The 26,279-nt window shown below is 40.3% G+C and overlaps 1 protein-coding gene across 6 annotated transcripts; it reads left to right on the plus strand.

Annotated features, from left to right (window-relative positions):
- The first annotated feature begins 218 nt into the window (after window positions 1–218).
- ppp2r5ca (protein phosphatase 2, regulatory subunit B', gamma a) lies at window positions 219–25,513 on the plus strand. 6 transcript variants are annotated; one of them, XM_040137255.1, is made up of 16 exons: window positions 219–470; window positions 563–628; window positions 1,820–1,970; window positions 13,346–13,545; window positions 16,981–17,091; window positions 17,470–17,562; window positions 17,658–17,788; window positions 17,929–17,988; window positions 18,202–18,310; window positions 18,650–18,703; window positions 18,913–19,083; window positions 19,177–19,304; window positions 20,179–20,280; window positions 20,462–20,534; window positions 21,376–21,492; window positions 22,494–25,513. In XM_040137255.1, the coding sequence occupies exons 1-16, from the start codon at window positions 444–446 to the stop codon at window positions 22,626–22,628; spliced, it is 1,728 nt and encodes a 575-aa protein (XP_039993189.1). In that variant the 5' UTR covers window positions 219–443; the 3' UTR covers window positions 22,629–25,513. The 6 variants fall into 6 exon arrangements, with proteins under 6 accessions (XP_039993189.1, XP_039993193.1, XP_039993190.1 ...); XM_040137259.1 differs by having other exon boundaries at window positions 21,411–21,492; window positions 22,494–22,593; XM_040137256.1 differs by lacking the exon at window positions 21,376–21,492.
- Window positions 25,514–26,279: the final 766 nt, after the last annotated feature.

Consider the following 26,279-nt stretch of genomic DNA (forward strand, 5'->3'; position numbering starts at 1 on the left):
AAGTAGAAAGTAGCCTTGTCGGGGGGAAATCTGTGTTGACAGCAAGGCCTTGAGTCCGGGCTGCAGATCCCGGGTCAACCCCGTCACCTCCGCCGCTGCGACTCTCCCTCCTCCTCTCCAGATGCAGCACTGCCCTCCTGCGGCGGTGACCACATATCACAACCGGCACGGGATCCACACCTCCGGCTCAGGCTCGGGGACACAGCCGGTGCCAGAAAAGTGCAGCCACGGCGGCGGTGAGTTGGACGTTGGCAGCGAACGTGACCGGGAATTTCCCCTCAGTCATGAGGCAGATCTTTTTCGGAGGCCACCACGGAGACAGAATGACACCTTGTTGTGGCACAGCCCCCGTGGTGTTTGGATGGTCAGCCGTGTCAACCAGCCCTCTGCTTTAAGTGTGTGACCACAGCTTCACTGTTGACACCGGGGACTCCCGTCTCAGTATGCCTCACAAGAACAAAAAAGAGAGGGTAAAGTGGCTTTCGATAGACGTGTTCTTTGATAACTCTTACTGTATTACAATCTTGTTTTCTCGCCAATTTACTGATTTCTCGTTGTTTAGGAAACAACCAAATCTGGAAGATCTAAAAAATCTGGAAGTAAGAATGGGCCTGCAGGTGACCAAGAAGTAAGTGTTTGGAAGTTTTCACCGTCCAGAGAGGGCTTGCACTGGCTACTTTATCAAAATGTCAAATGAATGTAATAGTAGTCCCAGCATATAGAAAAAAATATGAGTATGACTATCGTACATACCATGTCATACCACAAAGCATACCATAAAATTAAAGTCAGGGAAAACTTACAAACAAAAAGTAAGAAAAAACAAATGTATTGAGTAGCATTTATTGTTACAGGGATGATACAGAGACGTGTATTGGGGCACAGGCTCTTTTTCGCTGTTGAGCATTTTAGAAAATTTGTTGATTTTGTCTATTTTTGGTTTGCTTGTGGTGTTAATTGGTGTCATAATGAGCAAACAGCCTTAATACCCTGAGGACTAGAGGTTTACTGGTAAACGATGTTTAGATTCTACTCAGAAGCTTCACTGTGATGTTAAAAACTGATTGATTATAGCTCAAACACACACGCACATTAAATGTATCACTTGCACATCCAAGGATATCCCATAGGTTTGCATTAAGTTTCTAAATTCGTTGCGCTGCCTTGATTTTAACAGTTGCTTTTACACATGCTTTCTATGACCAGTTGTTGACAGGTTTCATAGAAACTCACCAATCATCCATTTGTTTTTAGATTTAATGACCTTTTGTTCTCATGAAATGCAGGAAGAGTTTCTCATGTGACAGCATAGCATGATCTTATCGCTTTATTTTCTCTGCATTCGATCCTCTAGCTCACCCCATCGTGCCTTGTTTGGCCTCCGAGTATAGTACTAGGCATTGTAGCAGCTATTTTTGTCCCTATCATTTCTGACGTACATCATTGATACTGAGTGTAGTACATTGCGTGATTGACTGCTGGACCTGCTGTTTGTTCCCACTGACAGCTTTATCAGCTCCATCCGTGCCCAATTATTTTGTCCACCGAGGTCCATCCCAAACTCTGTCGACAGATGCAGCACAGCACACCACCGGCTGTGATCAGGTTCCTTCGCTGAGAATCACCTGATCTGATTCAGAAAGGAACCTGACCCTTAACCACAACACCCTCACCCCTTCTCCCCCTCCCCTCGTTTCTCGACTCCACAGTGACACTTGAGTAAGATGATTTCTGCGTCATTTCCTTTGCGGCAGGAACTACCTCACCCTACCCTGCTCCAGTAACGGGAGTCCTTCCTCTGCAACTCTTGTTTCTGCAGGGCTCCAATAAGAAAGTGCCCCCTGCAACTCAGCTGATGAGGGTAAAGCAGCCCGGGTCACACTTGGCCGTGACGAGGGAGAAGAGGTTCAGCACTTCCTCTTTCCCCCTCAGTGCTAACAGAGAACTACAGAAACTACCTGCAATAGCAAGTATGCCTCCTTCAGTCTACAATATCTTTATAAGGAGCTATCGCTCTTTTCTTCATGCTTTCCTCAAATGCTGCTCCTCTACATTTTCCTCCTCTGTGATAACTTATACAAATAGATAACCTTTTACTCTTCTTCTGGAAAATGCTAGATGAACTTAATCTAAGACTGCATGTTTGCCCTATATGGATGAAGGGAATCATATTAACAATTCATAGCCTTGGTGGATCCTCATAACCGTCTTTTTAACCTTGAGGTCTTTGCTCACTACATAATTTAGAGCTAAGCAGACTGCCCAACAGCTTTATCTGTAATGCAAATGATGTGCTATCAGCTTCATCTCCGGCCGTACCTGGAAGAAACAGATATTACCCCCAGAGGGCTCGCTCATGTAACATAACTCTGACTCCGATTGCAAGGATAGGAGACCAGAAGACGGTAGCATCTGGGCCAGCCAATGACAACTCAAAACATAAGCCCAAATCAAACATAAACTGTAAACCCTGATTTGGAGCAGGAGGCATCTCAGAGTCCTATAAAAATTTCAGCCTGTACTGCACTCTTGCATAAGCTTACAGTATCTTATTACTGTCAAATAATACAGCCTGAATGGGAGGTTTGGACTTGTTTTAAAGTTATTTTAGTGATCACCACTCCACAAACTTAAAATAATTATCATAGCAAGGCAAGCTGGCCCCTCCGTCAGTGTTTTAATTTACCGTACTGATTGACTCTATTAGCACATATCCCACTGACGCCGATTCTTAGACAAGACAGTGAAGTTGTGGCTTGAACATTTACATCAATCTTTCATGGCTTCTTTGTTTACACATAGCATTACAGACAGGATCTGGCCTGAGTGGGTTCCTGTAAACTATACCCAGCTATGCTTTGTTCTCATACCTGGATGAGCTTGGTGACACTACAGAGAAGCAATAGAGGTGGACAGCCCGGAGGATTTGCAAGATCGATTGGGACGTGGCCAAAGAGTGTCACAATTTTTATTCTCAACTTGTACATTTAAAAACAATGATAATAATAAAATCCTCCCCCCGACCCTTCGGTCGATGGTGGTGACTTGGAGAAACATGCATTGAATGTGATCTCAAATTACACTCCTGACAGTTCATGGGCTGCTCTGTGATTACAGACTCTACAGTTAGAGGTCCAATGAAGTCAAGATAACTACTAGCTCAGTCCCCCATTTGCAATGAATGAGGTTTAGTTGTATGTAGTGTGTTGCAGTTAAGTCTCTGGGGTTTCTTTCTAATCTACCTTCTTACTTGGAAAAGCAGACGCTTTGGAGCTAAACCTGAAAGATTTGGTGATAAATCAGTTTATAGATGGACAGAGAATGAACCAGCAACTATTTTAATAATTGATTCATTACATTTTCAAGCAAATATGCAAAACATCACCTAGTTCCAGCCCCACAAACAACAGAACAATTAATTGATTACTGGAAAAAAATAATCTGCAGAGTAATCGATGACAAAAATAATCGTTCACCGGAAAGCTCTTTAACAGGGACCTTTTGCATCAGCATCTCTGGACCAGAGGAATCTTTATTTTATATGTTCAAATTTTTTTTTTCAAAACATGTTATAGTGAAATATTTTCACTATTACAAACATTGACTTTACAGGTACGTTCAGTTGCAGTAACCTTAGTTGTAGAAACAGGAAGCTTTAATGGTCTCCCTGCAGAGGAAAGAATTGGTTTGTCATGTGGTTTGGGTGACACTGAAGACAAAGTTATTGCTCATGATAAAATTATTTACTGGCTACATTTGACTTTTTAGTAAAATGTCCATCTCTTCTTAGTTCTTCTGGTTGACTGGATGATTATAAAAGACGAGTTGTGCCTAAGGGAGCTTGTTTTGCGACTGATTTTATTAGTAAAGAAATTCTTTGTATGCAATATGTGGTTATATGATCTACCTTCAGCACACTAAAATTTGGTGGACTGGGAACTCTTTTGTGCATGACACAAATAAACAACTACAACTGCAGTTCATCAAAATATAACTACAGAGAAAACTACTAAAAAAAATGTCAGAAAATATCAAATCTCACCGACTAGTACTTGGAGACCAGGATCAGTGTACAGAGAGAATACAAGAGCAGTCGGGGCAATATTTGTAAATGGAGTTTGTTTCTAGCAGCAAGAGAAGGCATTTTTATGCAGACGTCTCAAAAAGTCCATTTGGTGCCCCAAGCTTTCAAGTTACTTATGTGCTCTCCGTATGTGTGTGTGTGAGTTTGTGTGTGTGTGTGTGTGTGTGTGTTTGTGTGTATGAGAGAGAGAGAAAGAGGGGCAACATGGGTCTGTGTGACATTATCAGATGAAAAGTCATAAATGGTTTGATTAGGGAAAAAATATGACACATTTTAGCTCACGCTTTAGTCTTTAATAACAAGTGACCACAGAATCCCATTGGTCACTTGCTGGTGTGGACACAACTTTGACTGTAGGGCCACACCGCATGTCTGATGAAGAAGAATGAATAGTGCATTGTTCCAAATGTTATTGAGACATTTAGTGATGAGCTTGTGTTACAGAGGGCTCTTGCACAAGTTACTGCCTGTGCTGCCATCTTTTGGTTAAAAATGGAAGTTGTGCGGTATCTGTGGCTCTCTCAGTCAGCTTTAAAAATGTTCCACAGTATTATATTGTAATGTCTGTCATTTCTGTTTGAGTACGCTGTTTCCATATGGCAGATTGTGTTTGAAGGGTAAAGCTGCCAGGGACACAAAATGACCACAAAGAGACGCAAAGTCTGCGGGACCTGTATAGGAGGGGTGGGGGCCCTTTTACCTGCCTGTGCCTCGGGGCCAATTTTCTCATAATCCATCCATGCATACCGCTGTGCTACTACTCCACTACTGTATGAGGCTACACAAATACTAAATGTTAGAAAGATCTGTTCATTCTTGGTTTTGGTCTTTTCATGGGATGTGATAACAATAAAAAATATAGATCATTACCAGAATAGGGTTTTTTTTCTTACCCAGCCTGTCCTGCTAGTAGGAAATAAATGGCAGCTTTCTGCAAATACCGGTGCCCGTTGTCATGGCTGTGGAATGTTATAGTCGAGAGTGAGAGCTGTTTAGTTATACACTTGGCCTTCCTCTCCTCTCCTTTCCCCTACTCTCCTCTCCTCTCCTCTCTACATTAAAGTAAAGACAAAAAAGAGGAAATAAAAACAACAGAAAGTCCAAAATTAACTTACTACTACGCCTACTGAGGCAAAAATGACCAGCCAAGATGAAATTTTACCTTGTCAAAATAAGTCAGACATATATTTTTTGGATCATATATCTTTAAAATTTGGCTATTTTGTGCACCAGGATATTTCTTTTAATTTAATCAAAGCACTTAGACCTCAACATTTTACCAGGATGCGGTGATTATTGAGTGGTAATTCTAATTGTAACTGTAAGATGACATACTGTACATCACAGCCTCTTTGATGGACTTAATTAAATTTTAATTAATTGCCTGACTGTGTCCATTGCTGGAAGACAGCACAGTCCCTTTGTTATTAGAAGACTGTGAAAGGACTGTGAAAATGGAGTGGTAAATCCCAATGTTATGAAAACTCTGCTCAGCCTTCTGGCATGAATGCGGTTTCACACAGTGTGTCCTGTGATAAATCACATGAAACAAGGGGAAGATACTTCATTATGTAAAGATGAAATGCAGATTATTCATTTGTTGCCTTGGAGTGTTGGACTTATGTTAGGGTAATGACTTCCAAAATGAATATTTCACTAAAGCTTTCAACTATATACATAACATATATAGTGTAACATACTATTGTCTTGTATGACATCTACTTGACCATTTGTTTTAAAAACAAAGAGTTCAAGTCACATTTAAACTTTGAGACAGGCTGTGAATGCAGTGAGGAGCTGCAGCAGTTTCCTGCGTTGTGTGCCCGTGCATTTAATATTCTATCCTCTCGGTTTCATTTCCTGTTTAGAGCTAATTTTGCTATGCACATGTACTTCGCTCAGAATAATATAATGTAGCAAATTCTGCCTTTGCCCCGAATAGCGTGTGACTCATAAAATCCTCTCATTATATAAAATACATTATGTGGAGCCACCGAAGGTGGTTGACTGTAGATTTGTTTTTTTCTCATTGAAGAAAATAAAAGCATGCAACCATCTATTATACGTCCTTTTAAACCCTCTTACAGGACTGGATCATTTACGTGATTTCAAGTTATTGTTTATATTCAGCATTACACTACAGTATAGATTGATATGGTCTTTCATCTTGTGAATAATCACACCACAGCCTCCACTGAAGTTCTTTGGCTTTTTTTGCTGGAGAGCACCAAGTCCCCACTAGTCCTGTCCTCAGCCCCTCATGTGGTTTCTTCTCGTCTCCTTCTGTTCTTCATTGAATCCAAAGAACTGAGGCCCCTTCTGACCCTCTTCCCCACCTCCCTTTGATAAAGAACCAAGCAGAGATGACAGGAGGAAACAATGAAAGACTTTGAAGCTTCAACTGGGGCCTCCCTCTCTCTAAGCACGCTCAGAGTAAGTTATTTCCAAAGGCTTATACTAAGTCAGATTATGCTGAAAACCCTGCTAATGGTTAAACTGTGCAAAAGACTTAAATCAATCTGATCTAAGATCTGTAGCTGGGTCTGCCGTGCAGAGCGTCACCGGAGACCATTGAGTGGGGAGGAGGAGCCGGACTCAAAATTCCAATGTATGTCCCGCCCCCTTGTGCGTCCGCTCAGCCAATCGGACTCCCTCTCTACCAGCAGCCTCGGCCCTCATTGCTCCAGAGCCGCCTGCGCTCGGCCAATCAGCCGGCTCCTTCGCTGCTTACATCACTAACTAGCCAGTTCCCTCCAGCAGCAGAGAGCTTCATTTTCTGATCTGCTTTTGTGCTAAAATGGAGGCTGGCCTCTCGCCCTGAGTGGATCGCCTTCCTGGTTAAGGTTTAGATGTTGACATGCAATAAGTCTGGAGACAGGATGGTTGTGGATGCACCTAATTCCAACGGGCCTTTTCAGCCGGTGGCTCTTATGCACTTCAGAGGTACGTAAGGACAAATGATTCTTCCTGTATTGTCCTAGGGAATTAAGGAGAGATGGAGAGATAGAGAGAGAGAGAGAGACTGAGCGAGAGCAAGAGCAAGCGAGCTGTGTGTTGCTGTGCTCGTGTTCCCCTCCACTGGTTACTGCTTGGTTAGTCAGCATTCAGGCGTTTGAGATAAGATCATTGTTTCTGTGTTTTGGAAAACGGCTCTGCTGCACTCAAAAAAAAAAAAAAAAAAAAGAACTAGCGAACGGTTGTCTGTACGGCTTGTTTGCATAGCTGCGAGACACGGGTGCTACATAAAAATCTGGTTTTACTAGCTAGCTGCTCTCTCTGCCCATCCCCCCGCCAAGCCAGTGATGTCAAAGGAAGTGAGGTCATAGCCTAGGGAAGGGTCTTCTCCTTAGTTTTTCATGTGTTTGATTGTAATTGTGTGTCTCTGTACTTGTGCGTGCAATTATTAATCGCGGCCCTTAAGGAAGCGCTAAGGAGGAATGAAACATCGTCTGCCCTCTTCACCTCCTTCTTAGCTGCTCTACTGGGCCCGGCATTTTTGTCACACTCCAGTTCATCTGGGCACAAATTGGTCATAGTGTGTAGTCTGTAGAAAGCCACTGCTCTGCAGCAGGCAGCAGCCCCCTTCTCCATCTCCCCACCCTTTTCCCCTGTCACCCTCCTGTGAGTGACATGCTTAGGCACCTTCAAGACATTTTTCTCAAAACAAGGCACAAGAAATGAAATCGGACTGTCTCTCTTAAGTGCAGGTCTTTGTCAACAGAGCACAGCTGTCAATATGGTCCAGACATCTTTGTCAAAGCAGAGGCAGTAATGTTTTAGGATTACAGCATCGGGCTGTGTACAATGCACTCAGTCATGTTTGAAAGGCCCAGCCAGTTACCACTGTACTTGGGTGCAGCCCAGCGTTAGATTAAGCCGCGGGCAATTATTGATTACACTCTATTGAGCCACAGAGACGACTGCCTTGAATGACAAATCAGTGTTGGGGAACATTCAGACTCTCTGCCTCTTTCTCTTTCCTCTCACTGTGTGTCTTTATCATTATAACCCTGTTCAGACCAAATGTCCTATCTCCTGACCTCAAGATTGACTCTAGGTCCAGTTGAGACAGATTGCATTTTATACCTGGCATTTGAATGTGTCTCAATTTAATGGTTGAGTGACCACTGGGAAGCGGTTTTCACTTCGCTACTCACATTTTTGCTTCTGTATGTGGGGAAACTGAAACTCTTACTACAAAAAAAATGTGCTTTTCTACATAAACATGTACAGGATTGTGGTGTCCCAACCCAGGTATAGACATGAAAACCACCATCCATGTTTGTTTAGTTCAAGCACATTGGCAATTTTGGGATATTTTTTAGATCTTCACACACACCGCAAAAATTACTAGGTGGCCCTTCAGCGTTGTTAGGAATGGATTTGCATTTACACTAACTATTTTGACACGTCAACCCTGACCACCTCTGCATCAGGGTCCACATCCCAACATTTCCTCGGTATGTTATGGATGCTTTCATGCCTGTGTTCAGAGCCATCATCACGTTATCAGGTATTTTGGGAGACGGTCTGTTTCTTTGAGATACAAGACTTAATTTTAACGACAAGTTCTGCGAAGCACTTCTTTTCGCCATTACTAGTTACAAGGTTGCATCAAATTTGCAACTATGAATGTGTCACAAGTGTGGCAATGATAGATGCCTCTTGACTATTTCCTCACAACCATCAGCCACGATTCAGGAACTGTAATCTGCAGTATTTATGCTGGATGCATTCTCAGGTGTTGCTCACAATGCAGCCAAATCAGTTTCAAACAATGAATGTGGCCAAACTAGTTGCTCATATGCCTTCAAAACTGTAACACACTGTCCCTCTACATATCTATGAATAGTAATCAGTCAATGTTTACATTGATCATAACATGCTGTCGATAAAGCAGATTGCCGAACCAGTTCTAACTCCAGACTAGCAGCTGTTCATTTGACCTATTTAAAGAGAAAAGTAAAGACCGTTGTTCCAGTGTGACTCCAGTTATTTATTATATTTGTTTTGAACAGGGGGGCCTTGATAAATCTTTCTCTGTTCTCTACAAGACACGATACTTGGGTGTGCATGCGCATGCTTGTTCTCCTAAGGCTTCTGTTAGTTACATTAATAGAAGTCACATTGTGCTTAACATCAGTTTTGGGATCACAACACTGGGCCTTTATCTGTTACACAACAACCCGCTGGGTATTTTAGGAGTGTACAGAAACTTTATAACACAGGCGACAGACTTATGTAATAGGAGCAATGCAAGTCTGACGCGGTCAGGGGTGCAAGGCATGGCCACACATTCCAGTCCAGGTTCAAGTCCCAGTGCAACCAGCATAAATGACAAACTATGTTACAACACAAAACTAATGCCAAGCAGAGAGATGGTGCACTAAAAGATAACGTGAAAATAAATCAACACTAGTTTCCTATCCGCCTTATTGCTGCTGTTTCTTCCTGTCAGTGACTAACAAGCCTCATTCTGAAACGTCTTCTCCACAATGTCAACAATTCTCAGCTGATTTTGACCGCATAGAAATAATAATAATTATAAATGTTTTGAATGAACCTCTCTGTTGTATTTGATTTTAAATAGGAGCTCTGGCACTCGCAGTGTTCTCCTGTTGTTACAGTGATAGCCTCATTGGTCGTCAAATCTTTATGGAAATGGCCGATAATGGCAGCTCACACACACTTACCCTCTCTGCTCTGGAATTCCCAGCCTTTAACTGTCATTAAGATAAATTGGCTGACTTGAAACTGACGCTGCAGAAGTGTGTGAAGTGTCCTGTGTGTCCGTGTCCGGACCAAATCTCCATTATGTCTGAATAGGATATCCACATTCTTACCTAGAATCTACCTGTTTGCAAGAATCTCAAGCGCCTCTGTGTGCGTGTGTCCCATCCTCTATTCTGTGCTATGGCCTTTGTCACTCTTTGAGTACGTTAACTGAAATTAGGTTGGGAGCAAATACGTTTAGCTGCCTATTTTTTCCATCCAAGTGTCTTTACCAAGTTTTTCTTGCAGTGTTTTCCCATCTTATTGAACAACTACAGGACTGAATTGGCAGAATTTTATGTCAGTTTTTTTTATTTGCTCATTACTTTCAGTCTAATTAAAACAAGATGGAAGGCAGCGGCATAACACAAAGAACAAATTAATTTATCTAAGAATAAAATGGTTAAAATGCATAAATCACAATTTGTCCCCTAACCTAATTTGCTTATCCCAGTAATTGGAAGCCTTCTGCCCACAGCTTACAGTACAGTAGTCATGGAAGAGGAATGGGACTCATCTATTTATTTATTTTTTCCCTTGAATAACAGATGGGTGACAAATTAAAGGAAAAAACAACATAAAGTGTCTTAGTAAGTTATTGGGCCACCACGTGCTGCCAGAACATTTTCAGTGCACCTTGGCATTGATTCTGCAAGTCTCTGAACTCTACTGGAGGGATGAAAACCATTCTTCTAAAAGATATTCCATCATTTGATGTTTTGATGGTGGTGGGGGAGAGGGCAGTCTAACCCGTCAGTCCAAAATCAGCCATAGCTGTTCAGTTGGGTTGAAATCTGATGACTGCGAAGGCTATTGCATATGATTCACATCATTTTCGTACTCATCAAACCAGTCAGTGACCCCTCGTGCAACCTCGTTGTCATCCTGGAAGAGACAACTCCCATCAGTAAAGAAATGTTTCATCATAGGATAAAGGTGATCCCTCGGGACAACTTTGTACTGATTTTCTGTGGACACAATCCATGCCAGCAAAATGCCCCCCACGGCAAAACACAGCCACTGGACCCCCTCACAGTAGGGGTCAAGCATTCAGGCCTGTACTGTTGGTGCACGCCACACATGCACTCGCCCACTTGTGGAGAATATGGTGAAGAATGACTCATCTGTCCATATCACTTTTTTCCACATCTCTGCAGACCAGTGCCTATGGTTTTTGCACCGATGAACTTTCAAATGCGCATTCATCTTTGTAATGAGGGTTTATGTACTGCAACCCTGCTATAATATCCCTCTCTGTGTAATTGTCGACGGACTGTTCTTGCTGACAGTCTGATCACATCCTGCAGTGACATTCACAGTCACCTGAAGAAGAGTTGCTCTCCTGTTTTTCCTTACATATCGCACTAATGCACGAGCATCACGGTCATCAAATGTGCGCTGTCGGCCACAATTTCCGACCCTATTTACTAAATGCAGATGTCACTTTAGTCACTGTTCCTATTGAAACACGAGCCAGGTGAGCAGTCTTTGTGACTGAAGCTGCTGCCATCCATGCCCCAACAATGAACCCTCTTTCAAAGTCATTTAGATCTTTTCTTCTTGCCATCTTGATACAAAATCAGAATCTACTGGGCCTGCTCAGCATTTTTATACAGGCCACAGAGCATGACTGGCAATTGTACCATGCAGTGCACCTGTGTGGAAGCATCTGCATTCGTTATGTTTCTCCATTCATTTATTCCTGTTTTTCCTCTAATTTGTCACTGGTCTGTATATATCTGATCTAATTTGGCTCCCCTAATAATATACATATATAATAGGAAACAGTCTTTACTGCACTCAGCTAGGACCTCCCATGTTCATGTCATGAATTTTCTTGAAACGATTCATGTGAAAACTTATCTTAAATTCATGAGACTTTGCAAAATCCTATAGCTCTACTCCAGATGCACACATTTTCGTGATTCTTTGTATATGTATTCTAAGCCTCAATTGCCTATTTTTCGAGGTATTGGGTCAAAGGTTTACTTTTTTTCGTCTTCTGAAGGGGAACATGCCAGAAAAAGTGATGGCTAAAAAAAACCTAACCCTCATCCTCTATCAAATTCAGAACATACCTGACCAGGAACGACATGAATGAAAGCATAAATATGATCTTAGCAAAACTAATCATATTTAAGTCTGTTGTGTTGGTGCCTTATAAATCGCTAGCAACCAAATGAGAGTGTCTTGATCTGACAGACCTCTTGTGTTTGTCACATGCAGCTGCTTCTGTCAGTTAAATTAACCCACACCTGAGTACAGTGAGGGAATACTGTGACATTAATTTGCCTATTCTATCACAGCTCCAGCTGGGGTATTACAGAATCAAATTTCCATCAGTCAGTCGGGGAACGGACCTTTCTCTACCCGGAGGTTATCAAAAGTTTCATTACAGTGTACTGTATGGCATTTGAGATAATAAGCTTTTAAAAACATATCCGTTCTTTCATTGAGGAGTATCTGATCTATGAAGGGAGGGGGTTATTGTGAAATGTTATTCTAACAATGGATGATAAAGCTTTATTTGCATCTTACCATACACATCCACAAACCTGTATGCAGAAATAGCTGGTACTGGCACTGGCTTCTTTTTTCCCCCAAAATATAAAGCTACTGCAATAATGTGTGGTGTGTTTTAGTTGTCCAGATCCTAAATTAAATTAACAGTGCCACATAAGCAATTATTTGGGTAGCTGAGGGAAAGGGAAGAAGTTTCCTCAATATTGACATGCAAAGATAACAGGCATCATTAGGAGACAGAGAAACAAGCTACATCAAAGTTGAATCACATAACTATGTAATTATGGTGTCATGATGGGTTATTACTGCAACACATTAGCAGGTTGGAATTTAGTTATGGTTATTTCCTCTTCATGTTGTCATGTGTGAAGTGTTGACTGGCAGAGGTTGTTTGTTTACAAGGCTGTGCTCGGGTGGAAATGAAGCAAAAAAGGAAGTCCTCAAACCACCATGGACAAATGTAATGACGGACTTAAATAGCTAGGTTCTCTTTATAAATATTTAGTGTGTGTGTGTGTGTGTGTGTGTGTGCGTTTGAGAGAGAAATGGCTAGACTGTGACCATTCACCTAGTTCCCAAATCCATCATCCTCCATTCCCTCTCTGTGTGTTTTCTCCTCCTCTCTGCTCTGTCATTATTCCCCCTCTGGGCTCTAACCATCTCAGCCTTTCTCTCTCTTTAGTCTCCATCACTGTCTTGCTACCTCCTATTACTTTTTTTTTTTTTTTTTCTTTTTCTATCACACTCCTGTTTTAACTGTCATCCTTGGAAGTGAGACCGTCCCCCTCTTTTCACTTGTGACCCCTCACTCTTTGAAAATGGCTCCATTCTCAAATATTCTCAACCATATTATTCCATCATCAGTGTGAAGCCTTGTTTGGCCTTCAACTCTCTTTCAGTTGTCCCCGGACTCTCTCCGGTTTTTTCCCTTCACGCACCTCACCTTTTTCTTCTGTCTTTCCTTAGATGTGGCCCCGGCGGAGCAGGAGAAACTCTTCATCCAGAAGTTACGACAGTGCTGCGTTCTTTTCGACTTCCTGTCTGACCCGCTGAGCGACCTGAAATGGAAGGAAGTGAAGCGGGCGGCGCTGAGCGAAATGGTGGAGTACATCACTCACAACAGGAATGTCATCACAGAACCCATCTATCCGGAGGTGGTGCACATGGTCAGTAGAGCTGGAGGGGATTAAGTCTGCGGTTAAAGCTAAAGATGAGGGTGACACTTGGGCTGAGAATAGGGGCGGGCTGTAGCTGCACGACAGAACTGGTTGGACGGTAAATTAGAAAAAGAGTTGATTTTATGATTGAACAGTCGGTATATGTCCCAGCTGACTTTTGTGATCATGTTTTGATGCGCTTTTTCTTCTTAGGGCTGGCTTTCTTGAAGTATTAACTTCCGATCATCCATTCAGTCATCTTTCTTGAAATGATTTGTTCAGTAAATAAGCTTGCTATTGCCATGATTGATTGGCAGCTTTTTTTTTTTTTTCTTTCTTTCTTTTTTTCCTCCAAGCAAATATGCCAGAGGTTTGCAGGTCCTAGCTTCTCAAATTATTATTATTTTCTTTCGGATTTGCACTGCTGGTTGGAAAAAAATTAGCAATGTGAAGATTTTGCCTTGGGCTCTGGGAATTTTTTTTATTTTTTTATAGTCAAAACAATTGTTTGATATATCTTTCAAATGCCTGTAGGTGTGAATGAGAGTTGTTTGTCTCTGTGTGTAAGCCCTGTGATATGTCAGCTGGGATTGGCGCCAGTCCCCCCCCAAGGAAAGGCTGTATATTGTGCTTTCAGAAAGTATTCAGACCCCTTCACTTATTTCACATTTGGTTATGTTGCAGCCCTTTGCTTGTGTTTGTTTGTTTTTTCCCTCTTCAGTCTACACTCATTACCCAATAATGACAAAGTGAAAACAAAATTTCAGAATTTTTTGCTAATTTATTAAAAAGGAAAAAATATCACATTGATGTCTCAGTACTTTGCTCTGTCCCAGCTTTCCCTCAACCCTGACCAGTCTCCCTGTCTCTGCCGCTGAAAAACACCCCACAGCATGATGCTGCGACCACCATGCTTCCCCGTTGGGATTGTATTGGGCAGGTGATGAGCAGCCCCTGTTTCCGCCAGAAATGATGCTTTGAATTAAGGCCAGACGGTTTAATCTTGCTTTCATTAGACCAGAGAATCTTGTTTCTCACAGTCTGAGGGTCCTGGTTCTTTTTTGAAAACTCCAAGCCAGCTTTCATGTGTCTTTAACTGAGGAGAGGCCTCCGTCTGGCCACTCTGCCATAAAGCCCAGATCAGTGGAGTGTTGCAGTGATGGTTGTCCTTCTGGAAGTTTCTCCCATCTCCGCACAGGATCTCTGGAGTTCAGCCAGAGTGACCATCGGGTTCTTGGTCACTTCTCTTACCAAGGCACTTCTCCCCCGATTGCTCAGTTTGGCTGGGTGGCCAGCTCTAGGAAGAGTCCTGGCTGTTCACACTTCATCCATTGAAGAATTATGTAGGCCACTTTGCTCTTGGGAACATGCAATGCAGCATTTTTTTTTTTTTTTGGTAGTCTTCCCCATATCTGCACCTCGACACAATCCTGTCTCTGAGCTCTGCAGGCAGTTCCTTGGACCTCATGGCTTGGTTTTTGCTCTGATAAGCATTGTCAGCATTGCGACTTTATATAGACAGGTGTGTGCCTTTCCAAATCATGTCCAACCAATTGAATTTACCACAGGAGGACTCAGAAACATCACAAAGATGATCAAAAGAAATCGGAGGCATCATTAATGCACACAGCTTTTTCAAACTAGTGGGTGAATCAGAGAGTCTGATGTTGCCATTTTAAAATCCATTTTATTTTTAAGGATGAAGTAGGTTAAAGTCACTTTGGAACTGGAAAAAAGATTTTTTCTTAGGTAATTTTTTTTTCTTTCAAAACATGAATAGAATTATCTGCAAGGTTTCGTGTATAGAAATGTTATTTTTTTTCTACTCTGCATTACTAATTGATTCAACCTACACACAGTACATGAAAGGTTTTCCATTATAAGAGGGTATTTCCCAGAAAAGGACTTTTCCCCTGGCGCAAGAAGTGATTCATTTTACATTTTTCGTAGACGCTACAGTGGGTTGTTTGGAATAATTGGAAGAATTGCTTTTACTTTGATCTACAGCAGCTAAACTGAGGCAAGAATCTGAGCAAAACAAGATTATCATGATGACAGATGTCCCGCTTAGTATTTCATCACAATCTTAAGTGTGCAGACACACAGAAATGGCGCTATAAACATGATGAAAACACTTAAGTTTTAGTCAAATTCTCCTCCCTCGCCGCTTTTATCTTTTCATCATTGAAGCAGAATTGCTATAGCCACGGTTATGACATTTCTATTTACAGTTTCTATTGTGGAGTTAAAGCCTAGTCATCTCCACCGCCTGTTCTGAGTTTAAGCGCAGCACAGCCTGGACAGTCTATCTACCTTGTAGCTTGTTTTTTCAAACAAGGCTCCTAGTGTTTTAGTAGGCCACCTGCAGTATCCCATGATCTGCCTGGCAGGGAACAGCAGGCCTCAGGGGAGTCAGTTGACACTGTGAGACCAGAAACACAACACACTTGGATTATTGTGGGCCAAACCGTTGGAGGCCAGTTGCAAAGTTAACATGGAAAAATTATTTCAGAATACCCCAGATGAGACATTGCACAGACCTTTAGAATTATGACTAGAATTTTGTTAATTTTATTCTAGACTCTGGCATCAAATTTTTCAAATCAAATTCATTTTTTAAGACAGTTATGGGTTTTGTTTTGTTTTTTTTAAATTAATTAATTTATTTATTTTTGATGTAATTTCCTTTCTGACTTTTTGAGCAGTGACGAATCCAGAATTGCAAGAACATTGAAAAATGAAATCATGAAATGTGACACTAACACGTGTTCCTAATCATTTAACACAAGGGCTAGGAGCTGAATAAATGAGCTGTACTCGTCATATGATGCCATTTATAATCAACCTTTAAACAAACGTTCCACAAGCAAGTGCATCTACTTTATGGCTGCCTCTGGTACTGAACCCCATGTGCTTCTGATTTGTCCCGAAGGAGGCTGCGCTGTACGTCCTGGTAACAATCCATGCAAATAGAGTAACAGCAGTTACTCTATTTGCATGGATTGTTTCAAAACAGTGCGTTGTTCAAACAAAATAGAGTGAAACTCACCAGGGTTTATGAAAAGAATCCAAAGATCGGCATTCTTGAAAACAGTGATCAAATTGAAGAAGCAGTCTTTTTGATGTGGTTTCACGGTTGGTTTAACGATACGCCATGACAGTAAACATTGATTCACGAGTGGGAAACTTGTGACAGGAATTTCAGGTCTAGTTGTATTTTTTTTTTTTTTTTTTTTTAAATGAAAAACAATCTTTTGTAAGCTATTGTAATCTAACTTGCGTAGATGCAGAGCCAGTATGTTTTTCAAATTTATATAGATATTTGGTACGGTTGAAGCATGAACTACGGCTCCAGGTTATTAAAACAAAAGGAAGTTGACATGAATAGCATTCTGTCCAGGGGAATAAACATTCAGGGTATCATTTTCATTTCTCCTCTTCCAGTTTGCCGTGAATATGTTCAGAACACTGCCTCCATCGTCCAACCCCACTGGAGCAGAGTTTGATCCAGAGGAAGATGAGCCAACACTTGAAGCGGCGTGGCCACACCTCCAGGTTGACATTTTAATTGTTTAATCATCTGCAAAACAATGAGTTTTATAAATGATTCTCAACCTAGAAGAGACTCAGCATGGCTGAAGCATGCGGTTAGGATTCTGTAGTTTGCTGTATGATTACTTTTTATGTGCATATAAATAAATAGAAATATGTATATATAAAAAGAACAGAATTAACAGCCAGCAGTCACCGTATTGATGTACACCCAGAATTGAAAGAACAATTGAGAATTGCAGTATACAATACAGCTTGAAAATCATGTACTCGATTTTAGAGCATTCAAAAACTACTTCTGTGTTCACTTTACCTTAAGTTTGCGCGAATCCCTTCCAAGAATTAAGTCCTTTGTTTTTCTCTTGTTTGTTTCTTTCGCAGCTCGTCTATGAATTTTTCCTTAGGTTTTTAGAATCGCCCGACTTTCAGCCCAACATAGCGAAGAAATACATCGACCAGAAATTTGTTATGCAGGTAAAAAAAATAATATATTGTCAAACTCTCAGGCAGAAAAAAACAAAATTAAAAGACACAGCTTTCATTAACATTTCACTCTTCTTTCATTGCAGCTCCTAGAACTATTCGACAGCGAGGATCCCAGAGAGAGAGACTTCCTCAAAACTACCCTTCACAGGATCTATGGGAAGTTCCTGGGGCTGAGAGCGTACATCAGAAAACAGATCAATAACATTTTCTATAGGTCAGTGCAGTTCTCCCACTGCTCTGTTTGTTTTTAATCATTTATACCAAGAGAAATGGTCAACAAATGAATCGTGTTTTTGATGGCAAATATGGAATCTGTGTTCTGCCACTGAAACCAGTTCCTGTTTGTTCTCACAGGTTTATCTATGAGACAGAGCACCATAATGGTATAGCTGAACTACTGGAAATACTTGGAAGGTATGGCCCTTAACTAAATGTACAAGCACATCAATTTCATTTCTACGGATGAAATCATTGACAAACAAAAGAACACACCATAAAACTTAATTGCATTTAATTTTTTTTATCTTAAATGTAAAAGTTTCCTAAGTGTAAGTATTTAAGCTAATTAATCATGCCACACTGTTTTTGAAATGTTCTAATGATTCTTTTGTATTTTTTATTTTACAGCATAATCAATGGATTTGCCTTACCACTAAAAGAAGAGCACAAAATTTTCCTGTTGAAGGTTTTATTGCCTCTGCACAAAGTCAAATCACTCAGTGTCTACCATCCACAGGCAAGTTTGTTGAGCAAAAAACGAAGAACGAGGAACTTAATTTAGCTTTGAAACTGTGAAGCTGTTCGGAAAGAGATACGGCACAGGCATTACTAATGGTTACATTTTTTTTTTAATGTATTTAAATATTCTTGTCCAAACCTGCTTTAAGTACACTCCTCTTCTTTTCATGAGCGCAGCAGGTCATTCTGCAGGTTTTGTCAAAAGCTGCTATTGCATGTTCTAGCCAGTCTGTGCCTCAGGCACCCCGTGTCTCCTGCCGTGTTACCTTTCGTTAGCTTATGCGTAAATTCAAATGCTTTGAAAGCTTAATGATTTGTATTTGTTTGTGTTGTGCAGCTGGCTTACTGTGTGGTGCAGTTTTTGGAAAAGGACAGCACTCTAACTGAGCCGGTATGTCAGATAAAAGTGTGGCAGAATAATTTTCATTTTACTCTGCTTAAAAGTTCTCGCTGAAACTCCTCATTTCAAGCTCACTTTTTGATGTAAAAATGCAAGAATTCATCTCTTAGTTCTTTGTCTGATATTTACTGCCGCTCCCCCCTAATCCATCTTGAACAGTTATTCAGCACTAGCATTATCTGTCTTCACCATCCCAACAGGTGGTAATGGCTCTACTGAAGTACTGGCCAAAGACTCACAGTCCCAAGGAAGTGATGTTCCTCAACGAGCTGGAGGAGATCCTGGACGTCATCGAGCCCTCAGAGTTTGTTAAGGTGCAGGAGCCTCTGTTCAGACAGCTGGCCAAGTGTGTGTCGAGCCCACACTTCCAGGTAACTGATGGGTATTGGCAATATTACCATCATTACTCAGGGAATAAGTTATTCAGGCGCCTGACTGAGCTGTCATATATTGTTTTCCTGTAGGTGGCAGAGAGAGCTCTGTACTACTGGAACAACGAGTACATCATGAGTCTGATCAGCGACAACGCAGCGAAGATTCTGCCAATTATGTTCCCTGCCCTGTACCGCAACTCAAAGACCCACTGGAACAAGTAAGATACTTGAGCTTAGCATCTCCACACGGGCTGGACCAACGTCCGTAAAAGTCCTGTATGTACTTCACACTGCATGTAACACCAGTCTAACAACGCCTGACAAAATAGCTCACATTGTGATCTCTCGTGTGTGTGTGTGTGTGTGTGTGTGTGTGTGTGTGTGTGTAGACTTAATCGGGCATGGTCACAGAATGTACTCTCATGCATGTGATATAAGCACTTAATCAGATGTATTTATCATAACAAATCTCTAAGAGGTTGCTTAATATAACCAGCAATTCCTTTTATTGTTGCACCTGTTGCTGCAGGTCAACCTTTTACACTTGATTTGAAGTTTTCTAATTCTGGTGCCCAATACAAGAATAGTTGAATATTTCAGCTCAAGCTGCTTTACATCAAAAATAAAATTAAAATATGTCACAACCAACAATTCAAAGCTTATTGTTTATGCAATAATTTCAGTGAGTAATTTTGAAGTGCTCTAGCAGTTTTCCAAGTGTCAAGCATAATTTCTTAACTTAATTGTTAATCTGTGTTACTGATTAAGGTTTGCTGCTGAGGGGCAAAATTGGCCTTTACAGTAATGTTGTTTGTGTTTGTAAAGATTTTACTCTTGACCTTTTTTTTTTTTTTTTTTTTTTTTGTGTGTGTGTTGTGCGTGCAAGTGTGGGAAAATAATATAATGCATTTGCTTCAATGTGGGCACTTCCTGATTATATTACTGTTGAATTGGCTGCCCTGAATATCTCATGTGTTGTAAAACGGGTTGGCAAGTCCGGGATCACAGCTCCTTGACTTTGGTTCTCCTGTTGTGGGATTTTTTTCTTATACAACTCCTCTTCTGTGTGTGTGTGTGTGTGTCTGTTGACAGGACCATCCACGGCCTCATCTACAACGCTCTGAAGCTTTTCATGGAGATGAATCAGAAGCTCTTTGATGACTGCACACAGCAGTTCAGGGCTGAGAAAAACAAGTAGGCAGTAACACAGACAGACACTTGTCCCACTCACTAAATCTTTAAAAATAAATGATGTCTGAGTGATACAACATTGCAGTCAGTCTTAAGACGGCAGTTGAATTATTGTGTTGGATTTCACATTTATCAGTGGTGGGGAACAGATTAGTGACAGGAGGTTTGGTGCTGTCTTTAACAGAGAGAAGGCGAAGTCAAAAGAACGTGAAGAGGCCTGGATCAAGATTGAGAACCTTGCCAAGTCAAATCCTCAGGTGAGCAGTGTGCGCAGTCCTTTAAACACATCTGTTTTTCCTTCACCACCAAAGTGTGTTTACGTGTGTACGTGTGCGTGTGTGTGTGTGTGGGACTATATACATGAAGTAAGTGTCTTGTGTCTCCTGTAAGCCATTTTTTTTGCTGAGTTGTAGTTCCCTTTCAATCTTATCCCGCTTAGGTTTGTTTAGACTCTATTTGCTGATACTCTGCTCGTAAAGATGGAAAGATTTTGACGAGTGCTCTAAAATGTGCTTAGTTGTGGTGAATGGTATCTATAATATGACAGGATCCCTGGAAGTCTTTGAATCAATAGAGGTGGAAAAACCTGCTTTTGATATTTCCCCTTCCTAAAACTGATTTTATTATTAAGCTGACGTAAAATGTACTTTAGTGTTGGACATTATATAAACAGAAGTTCAATATTTTAGGAAATACACTCTCATGCCTGTACAGTAAATGTGAAGCTACAGCCAGCAGCCTGTTAGCTTAGCTTAGCACAAAGACTGGAGGCAGGGGGAAACGTCTAGACTGGCTCTGTCGTGCCCCCCCCCCCCCGTGTGCCCAAGTGCCGCGGGAAGAAAGAGCTGGCACAGTAAAGGATCTGATCAATTGACACACTTGCTGTAATTGCAAATAAATCAGAAATGAGAATGTTTTCAATCATCTCTATTCCTACACCTCAACTAAAGCATATTAGACTCATAACTGCAATAGATCGGAGTTGCTTATTTTAATTCATTCAGAGCCTCTTGAGTCATTCTTCTTTGCATGCGACTGAAAGTCTTTTCTCCATCCTTTTGTGTTTTTTGTTTTTGTTTCCCTTTCTTTTCAACATAGTTCTCTATGTATGTTGATTCCTCTGACCTCAATAGTCCTATAGCAATGGAGACGGATGTCCCTTTGATAGAAGATGTTCAGAGGTTAAAAAAGACAGTTGAGGAGGGCGCGACTCAGGTAAACCTGACTTTCTCTCTGTCTCTGTTCATCTTTCCTCTCGTAATTGCTCTATGTATTGATAGATTTGTGTATTACCAAAGCTTGCAAAGTCTTCTAACTGAAGCTGCTTGCACTACAGTAATTATCACTGTATACTTTGTGTATAAAATATAGTCTTCATTTTAGTTTTAGTGGGGGTTTTCTGTTTGTTTGTTTTTTTTGTTTGTTTTTTAATTAATCTACTTGTCAAAAAAAATGCAGGAACAAACATATCTGGACTAAACACTGGAATCAAAGGCTTTCTGTTTTGTGTGTTTACCTCCCCTCGCTTGATGTCTAAGTACCAAGGAGCCCCAAAGTGTTCAGTATTATATACTGTACATAAATAAGTAATTACAAAATAAATAATCATTAATAAAATCTTAAAATATATATGTATGAATGAGAGAGGCAGGAGGAGCTTATTATTGTGAAATTCATCGTCACTGTCATTACGAAATAAAAAGTGGCATTGTCCCCAAACTGAAATTATGAAATTTTGAAATAATATAAGATATAATAAAGTTTGACTCCAGTAAAACTCAGTAAGGATGATAAAACATTTCATGATAATCAGTTGAGTTTTAATAATTTCCTAGATTATGTTACAGGTTAATGGTTCATATATATATTTTACACGTTTATTAATATGATGATTCATCTCATAATGTCTAATTTATTTAATATTGAACACTTTGGGGCTCTACAAATCTAGCATAAGACGCATTATGTTGTGCATTTAATTTAAAGTTGTTGTTTCAATATTTTGGCTCAGCACACCATGTTTTAACCCAGTCAGTCTTGGTTTTCTTCTGTAGATTTTGATGTATGGAACTGAATTGTGCCCCAGCTGTTGTTGTACTTCATCGCAAATATAAGATCAGAACAGGGACGATTTGGCACGATAACAGGAGTTGATGAAATGAATTATTATAATTAAGCCTAACGTTCTTTTCTTGTCTTTGTTCTCCGTCTGATAGTTGCAGCATGACCAGCGGAAAGAGCGGCCCATGGTGCGTCGTAAATCTGAGTTGCCTCAGGATATCTACACCACAAAAGCCTTGGAGTCCCACCGCAGAGCTGAAGACATGTTGACCACCCACGATGGACTCTAGGTCCCGCCACCTGCTGGCTCTTGGTTCAACTGCCCCTTCTGCCCTCTCGGCCCAGTCGCCAGAATTACACTGGCGACCTATGCTGGGTTCTCATCCCTCCTTCTATCATCAGTTTACCCAGAATCCTTCGTTCTCCTTCATTCCTGCTGCCCCAGTGCAGAAGCCCTGTATCCATTTCCATCAGATTTCTGCCTTCTCAGGTTTTTTTCTTTATTTGAAGAGGAGCGGGAGTGTGTTTTTTGTGTCTTTTAGCCCTCGCCATATTCAGCGTGTTCTCCCATTGTTTTCCCTTTGGTTCCTCTCACCTGGTTCCTTCCTTCCTTCTTGCAAACGCGTTCACAAAGGACTGGACATGGTTACATAGGAACTGACTGACTCACTGTCTAAGGATCGTCCCTTGGTCTCTGCTTGGTTTTCTTTTCTGTCAAAGGGAACAAAAACAGAACCTGTTTGGCAAATGAAAGATAAGACTTTCCTGTCATCTGTTGTATGTTTTCTTTATTTTTTGCTGAATCTATCGGACATCTTATCAGTGCCAAGACTGTTGTGTTCTTCATGTTTGTTTTTGTTTCATGTTTTTATCTGTGACTTTAACAGGGACACTTGCCTTTGTTTCTGGTCACTGACGTTTGAATTACTTTTTCTTTAGTTTAGCACACTTAAGACCAAACTGAGGCCTGTCCTTAGCCTTGCAATGTCCAGGAACGATGGCGAGGAAAGGGGAAGTTGTCCTGTGGACATCTGACACTTTCCATTTTATTGTTTTTGTGCCATACACTGCTCTTTTATATGCTTGCTTCCTTACGTTCATTGGCAATATTTGAAAACCAGACCATAGTGATGCCTGGATGGTTCAAACAATGGTACTTACTGTGTTTGAGTTGAGATGAACCTGAATGAAAGCTGTATGTATTTGCTAGCTAAGTTGCAGTACCAATACACTGGGCTTTATAACATGCACATAATGGCTACATGCTGAGTAGAAAGATTGAGAGCACGGCCGTGGGATGTTCAAGGTGAGTGTTGGGTTTTATATATACTGTAAAATGAATAGGGATGTCTATCTGTGTAAAGGAATTTTGTTTTTTTTGTTTTTTTTTGTACTGTGTTGAATGGAAGAGGAGGCACAGATCTGTACCGTCACACGATTGTGTGTTTTAACACCTGAAAATTCCGCTCGCTGATGGTTTTTAGCAGCCGTTACAAAGTTAGGACCTCTGCTCTTTGTTTCTTCTTAAAGAGCTTGAAGGTCTGATGGTATTGTATGCTACAAATGTTTTAAAGTCCTCATTATTACTTAAAAATAGAATTAATTTATTATCAATCATAAGACCTGGTAGCCTCAGTAGCTTTTAACATACTGAAATCAAATGATTAATAAAGAAATTACTTGAGAGCTACAAAAAAAAGACTTCCGTAAATTTAAATTCCAATTTAAAAGTGTGGCATGTTTTTGTTGCTACCATTCCTAAATTCAGTTTTTAAAGGTCGGAAAGTATCTTCCAGTCAGTACCATTGTTTAAACTGAGGAGGTCTGCTAGATTTCTTCATATTTGACGTGTTGTATTCCTTTGTCTTGTCTCTGGAGGTTAGTAGCGTGGATGTCAGGTTTTGGATTTTTTTTTTCTTTTTTCTTTTTTTTTTTTTCCTTTCTTTTTCCTGGCCATTCAGAAGGCCCAATACTGAAGACTGGTATCAGATGGCCACAAAAATGCCAGATGCTGAAAATAAACTGACATTGTGACTTGGCTTGTTAACTGTATTAATACTGTATTTGCTTGAATGCAAAAAGATGTAAATTAAAACTACCATGTTAAACATGTACCTTTTACCCTGGAGGAATGCCATTCACCAAACTGATTTCTGTTGTTGAGGTCATTGCATTTATGAAACAGTCCTGCTTGCTGGGAGAGATGTTTTATGGATTTTATGAGTTTGAGTCAGAGATGTTAGAGGTTTATTTTAGTGTTGAAAACAAGAAGTCATCCATGATAACGAGATGATTTAAAAATGATTTGGTGGCTTGTTCTCTTTCTGCAGGATCTTTGCAGATCTTTTAATTTTAACATATTATTTCCAAAACATGATAACTTAAAGTGTCCTTTTGTATGTGACCTGTACCATATGATTCATTTAATATTGTATATATGATTTACCTTGTTTCATGTAGTGTTATATATCTAGATTAATTTTGTACAAATTGTCCTTCTGTACAGAATAAAACATCAATAGCAAGTGAAAGAAGTCAATCTGGCACATACCCTCTTATTTCTCTTGTTTTGGCTGTACTTTCAGTGACAAGAATTTAGAAAATGTTATTATTTTTCTTATTAAAATCTGCAAAGTTTCCTCCCTCCTTTAAATAACTGGCAAATGTTCAAGCCCGTTGTGTGCTCCTATCACTGTCTTTAGTGGTGTACAACTATATATATAGAATGAATAAAGAGAATATTTGAATATATATTTTCAACCATGCATCCATTTTGGCTTTAATTAACTAAAAGGGCACACATCTTAAATGAAAAGTAAAATACTGTATATAAACAAGTTAATTTGCTGTAACAAGGGTACTGAGGCTGGATCCTGGAAATCCTGTTTTCTCTAACAGCTCACAAAACATAAACATTGTTTTATCAGCTTGATACTTGATGACTTTTCCTAATTTTCATGATCTTCTGTTTGGGGTTTCAGAGAGCTGGTTACAGAAGTGAGGTGTTCTTTCATGGTTTAACACAGAGGTTTTACATAGGTGATATACACCAATCCGTGTATCAGTGATTGCCGTTGATGGTACCTGTTACACTCCACTCCCCAACTCCAAATAAGTCAATTTGGATTTTCTGTTAATGGAGTATAATCAGCTTCTTCATGAGAGGGGTCTAATTGATCCTAAGATAATGTCCTGTACATTCTTTGTCTGTGAATAACCTGGCAAACAAAAGATATGTGTGTATGTATATGTGTTTTTATATACACGCACACACACACACACACACACACACACACACACATATATATATATATATATATATATATATATGCATAACTGGCAACTATCAAAATTGTTCTGATTATATGTCCTCTTCATTTCCTTTGATATGTTGGTAATGTTACTGGTCAATAGCAGCTTTGGCAGTGGGCTGTTTTGAACACAAGGGGGAGCCAGATAGTTGGGAATGGGCATTTACTAACAGTTGTCAATTACGATTTGCGGAGGATTACATCTTAACACCACTTGTTGATGCAGCATTCATCCATCTCAAGTATCTGATCCATAAATGCATCACAAAAAATCTCAGGAATCCAGTAATCAGCAACACAAATATCATCCATATCTCAACCAAAGATAAAAATCTACACAATAATCAATCCCCCACATACACCGCAGGAAAATATCTGTCTCACTGGCTTCCCAGCAGCACCCTGACATGACGGATTCTTCTGTGACAGCAATGTGAAGCTACTGTGAAATTATTTTAACAGGTCCAACACAGTCTTCCTTTCCAGTAGTTTAGGACAGATGTTTGCCATTAGTGTTTGCCAGTGAACCTTTCTTTCCCAACACAAGTATCTACAGAAAGGAAAACTCGTAATATGTCACAAAGTTTTATTATTATCTGGAACTGCTCCACTGACAAAAAAAACATTTGT

This window comes from Xiphias gladius, chromosome 10 (assembly GCF_016859285.1).
Source record: "Xiphias gladius isolate SHS-SW01 ecotype Sanya breed wild chromosome 10, ASM1685928v1, whole genome shotgun sequence".
NCBI classification, from domain to species: domain Eukaryota; kingdom Metazoa; phylum Chordata; class Actinopteri; order Istiophoriformes; family Xiphiidae; genus Xiphias; species Xiphias gladius.